We start from the raw sequence: 5,058 nt of genomic DNA on the forward strand, positions 1-5,058 counted from the left end.
CCATTTCTCTGGTACTTGGATTCACTTTGTGCCAATGGTTTGTTTCAGGAACTTGGAGGAAAACTGCTGTGTCCGCCCTCTTTACATAGACTTCCGACAGGACCTGGGCTGGAAGTGGGTCCACGAGCCCAAGGGTTACTTTGCCAACTTTTGTTCGGGTCCCTGCCCATACCTCCGCAGTGCAGACACAACTCACAGCACGGTACGGCAGGGGGGTAATACTCTTAAGGGCTTCCAGTTGGGCATGGCTACTGGAGCTGTGACCCTACAAGTCTGATCTCATTGGGATTCATGTAGACCATTTCCTGTAGACCAGTAAGGGGCACTCCACCTGTGGAGACAGTTCTGTGCTTGTCCCCAATCCAATGTTAAAGGATGCTTGTGACCATCCTTCAGATGCAATTTTTAACAAGGCAGGGATGACCATTTGCTATCCTGGGTAGGTTTTTGGTAATTGTTGGTGATGTCAGCCAAAATATTGAGGTCAAATTTCAGCTTTGGAGAGATGGTATTGGTGGTAACTTTTGGATTGCCATTCTGACCCACCTGCAGTTTCTGTTGGAGACAGGATTTTTCTGTTGCCTATGCTACAAAGTGTCAGCTAATGCTCTTGTACAGCTGCAAACAGCTGCTTTCAGTGGGGTGTGGCTGACTTGGCTACTGCCCCAGAGATGGCTGCATTCAAATGGTGGGGAAATCTTTTGTACATAAAGAACTAAATATGCCCTCCAGGATGCATGGGGTATGTAGCAGGCTGGTTTAATGCAGAAGGTAAAATGGCTACATGAGAAGTTTCCTGTTGTGCATGGGTGCCCTTCCTTACTGAAAAATGTCAGCATAGCCCATGGGTGGCCCCATAGTGACAGCTGCAGAGAAGCCCAGTTAACAGTATGATCCACATGTAAAATGTGCAGAAACCTATGCTTTTAGGTAACCCACTAGTTATCATTCATGCTAGACACTGGTCAGTCTTTGAGAATACTTGGGTTTAGTCAGGATCCTGAAAGTGGAACAGAAAGACAGTGGCACAAAGGAATGGGGGCAGGAGAAAGGCCAAGGGTCAAGGACATGAGGATGGTGCAGGCTAAGAGGCATACGCTTCAACCTTGCGCTGCTGTGGCTGCACAAGGAAACATGATGAGCCAGAACAACATGCAGGGGCTGCTACTGCTTGGAGACAGAGAAGATGGAATCACCCACTGGCTACTTAGCTTCAGGTTCATTAAAAAGGTCTTTAGTAGCTTGTTACCTGGACAAGGGAGAGACTGCAGGAAACAGGTTAGAGCACTCTTGAAAACTTCAGCATATGTACTTCTGCCAGCCCTGATGGCAGCAGGAGGCCTGGAACCAAGGGAATGAATGAGAACAAAGGCTGGAAGCAGAACGCAGGGCAAAGAGCAGAGCTCTTTGGGAACAAAGTCCCCTTCCCAGGGCAAAGACAAAGAACAAATGTGCACATGCAAGGGGTTGCATTTTCCCATCAGCCACCATGGACAACTTTATGAAAGTCAGTGGGGCTGAAGCAGTGCACGTGAGAGGAGAATTTGGGTTGGTTCATATTTTCAAAGGAAAACAGACAAGAAGAGAATTAATGAGCAGCACAACTAACTAGAAACCCCAGTGGGTTCTTAGAACAACGCATCTACTGCAGTTTGTCAGCACTGTGCCCAGGGAAACAGTGCCCAGGGAAACAGTGAAAAATAAAAAACTCCAGGATCAGTTGCACTGAACCAACCTTGCTGCTGGCTTGTACACTGGGGTCAATGTACAGCGACCCAGGCAAAGCTGGCAATGCTTTAATTCAGCATCCAGGGATTCAACTTTAGAAAAGTGAATTAAATCGATCAGATTAATAATAAAAAAGGATGTTTCCATAGCATATTTCATTCCCCATGACAGTGGGCCAAACTCTGCTCTCATTTAAACCAGGACCAGCTCCACTGAAGGAAATGAGACCATGCTGGGGAATGTGAGAGCCTTTTTGGCCCCATGAGGCTAGAAATCATGTGCCATTGACATGCAGCTACCTCTGGAGAGAAACATGGCAACTGCTGTAAGACAGCTATATGACTGGAGCATTTGTCAGTGGTTCAGGGCCAGCTGGGAGGAAGAATCCAGTGAGGTCCCACAGGACTCTCTTTTGACTCCAGTATGATCCCGTAATGACTTGGAGAATGGAATGGAGAGCGAGTTCATCAGATGGCTGAAAGTTGGAAGGGACCTGTGGATACTTGAGCGGGTGGTATTACATCCAGCAGTATTTGGAGATGTTGGCTGAAATCAACAAAATTGATTTTTTCAGCTGTCTTTTATGGAACCCAGGAATGCATGGCCCCAAATTGGTTACACCCAGCATTGTTAAAATTGTAAAATGGGACACTGATGGCTGTGTCAGTGCAGAGCTGGGAGGATCCGTTTTTACTTTGGCTGTCCTTGCACTGAAGTCATCTGCCACAGAGTAGAGGACTTGACAATAAACAAGGGCTCGTAGGTGCTACAGTGCAGATTAGAACCTTTTAACATGGGCCACGTTTTGGGCCAAGCCTCTTGGAGGATGCCCCTGCCTGGCAGTTAGTCAAGTACAATGGTGGAGAGTGTGATTAAAAACCAGTTCTGACCCATGGAGCGGCAGCCCCAGTAATGTCAGGAATCTCTGACCAGGTCTTAAATATGCTTCTTTTCCCCAGGTGCTGGGTCTCTACAATACGCTGAACCCTGAGGCATCTGCCTCACCTTGCTGCGTTCCCCAGGACCTAGAACCTCTCACCATCCTGTATTACGTTGGGAGGACCCCCAAAGTAGAGCAGCTTTCCAACATGGTGGTGAAATCCTGCAAGTGCAGCTGAAAGGCAACCAGCCCCACCCAAAGTCGAGAGGATCTGTCACTGCTCTCCCTCCTTCTTCCAGAGCACTAGGAATAGAACCAGAGGGCCAGGGACCCCACGCACCCAGGCCTGGGCTTCCAACCCTGCAGCTGAGGATGTACCAGCTCTCTAGGGATCCATTCTGGAGTGTTTTTGTGTCCTGTTGACTCAGTTTCCTTCCTTCTGGGAGTCATTTTGGTGATGTGAAGACTGTATTCTCGATAAAGGCTGGACGTTCATGGGGGAAGAGGGACACTGAATGGAGAAACTGCACTGTGTTTTGAAGCATGGATGGCTGAGAAAGGGAAGCAAGAGTGTGGCAAGAATGGTCAAAAGTGGGGTAGGAAGACAGACTGGCCAGTGCTTCCTGCTCACACTACAGCTGTCCCCTGACTTCAGCCTGTTCCTCTATTGTGAAGAATTAGAATTTCCTTCTGAAGGAAGAAATTTAAATTTTCTCTGAAAAAAGAGCGTTAACTGAGAAGAGGTTGAGAAAGGCACCCAGAATCTTGCTCCTCAGAGCTTCTCAGGATGGGCCTGTCCGAGAGGAGGGGAGAGCACGCTGACTCCATTTGCAGAATGGTTGAGGTTTCCTCTGTGTTTGCCATACAGCTCCACTCCTTTCCTGGAATTCCTGATAGATGGTTTCTGGGTCAGGGTGGGCACCACTGCTCCTGGGGTACCTGAATTTTGGATCCATCCAGTTTGGGGTGATTACCCCCAAAGGACTCTATCTGTATTGTGGTATGTGAGGTGCTCTAGGGTATTCAGTACCTCTCCTGCACAAAGACCTGGTCCAGGCCTTACCTGCCAAGGTTTTTAAAAAATATTAATCTCAGAAACATTGTAAAAAATAAATATTTTGTGGGGGGAAACAATCATTTTCTCACCAGAAAAATTGTCTGTTGAAATAGTAGAGATTTTAGCATTTCAAAGTTGTGCTCTACCTGCAACAAATAATATAGGATAACTCTGAAACATGCCCACCATCCCCTACAACCCACTCTCATTGGAAACATATCAGAGTAGACCAGTCTGAGGTGCACAGAGTGAAAACACTCCAGCAAGCTTCAGTTCTTCTCCTTGCCAAGGGAAATAGCCTGGAGGTTCATACTGGAGATGCATGCAGTTCCCATGAAAGGGACCTGTTGTGTATAAGACCTGTCCCACGTAAGCCCCTGACATGCTTGCCACCTCCCCAAGTGCTCTTGGAGAGATGCACACAACCTTCCCTTCAGCACCTATGGCATGCAGTTCTGTGTGGCCTGTCAGCATGCCAGTACAGTTACTGGCTTAACAGCTTCAGGTATTTGGTTAGCAAGCACCTGAATGTGCCCTGCCAAGCAAGGAGGCAAGCAGTTACAGCTTGCCAGTCGTAGGCAAAGACATAAGGCTTACCAAATCTGGACTTGCATGCAACTAAACCCAAGACAGTATCCCATAGACATGCTCAAATTTTTTCAGTTTACCAAACTTTAAAACCCAAATGAAGTATGCTATGTCACAGACCTGGTCAAGGCAAGGTACAGTCCATACATCACTCAATCTAATGTTCCTTTAGAAAAGACGTGGTTTTCCAGAGAAATATGTTGCCTTCTGCCTGCAGATGTCTCTAGATCAGTGGTGCTCAACCTTTTTGCCTGTGGGGTTGGATGGGCAATGCTTGTTTCACCCTGTGGACCAGATCCAGCTAGTGGACCTAATCTGGTGCCCAGGGTATGCAGGGTGGGACCCCATCTGATTGTATGGAGGGGGGTGGTGGGCAGCCCAGCCTTGCTTTAGCCACATGAAGAAAGGGGGCTTGGTTTTGCCCCAGCCAGAACCAGCAGCAGGGAAAGGGACATGACCTGGCCCCACAGGGAGAAGGGGGTGCAGCCTGGACCCAACCCAGCCACAGAGGGAAGTGGGTGTGGTCCAACCTTGCTCTGGTAGTTGGGGGAGGGTTGTGTCCCAGCTCCAATCCATTGCACAGGTCTTGGGATTTTGGTGGGGGGGTGGGTAGTATTAACTGCCCCTGCTTCCCCACCACCATCCTGACCCATGGGCCAGATTCCAAAGCTCCATGGGTCACATCTGGCCTGCAAGCTGGAGGTTGAGCACCTCTGCTGTAGATACTAGGGAGCCCATAAACAGATCTGCTCCAACAGGGCTTTGCATATGCAAGTCCTGTGATTCATAAATTCATAGATGCTCA

The 5,058-nt window shown here is 48.4% G+C and overlaps 1 protein-coding gene across 1 annotated transcript in view; it reads left to right on the forward strand.

Moving 5' to 3' along the window:
• The window catches only part of TGFB3 (transforming growth factor beta 3), a 44,461-nt gene extending 40,662 nt beyond the window's left edge, over positions 1-3,799 (forward strand). The window contains exon 8 of the mRNA XM_019519913.1: positions 2,688-3,799. Coding sequence (XP_019375458.1) covers positions 2,688-2,846 — 159 coding nt within the window. The 3' untranslated portion in view covers positions 2,847-3,799. The remainder of the gene's footprint in view (positions 1-2,687) is intronic.
• The last annotated feature ends 1,259 nt before the right edge of the window (positions 3,800-5,058 follow it).

The sequence above is a fragment of the Gavialis gangeticus genome, unplaced genomic scaffold (assembly GCF_001723915.1).
Source record: "Gavialis gangeticus isolate Ggan-Ray unplaced genomic scaffold, GavGan_comp1, whole genome shotgun sequence".
Lineage (NCBI taxonomy): Eukaryota > Metazoa > Chordata > Crocodylia > Gavialidae > Gavialis > Gavialis gangeticus.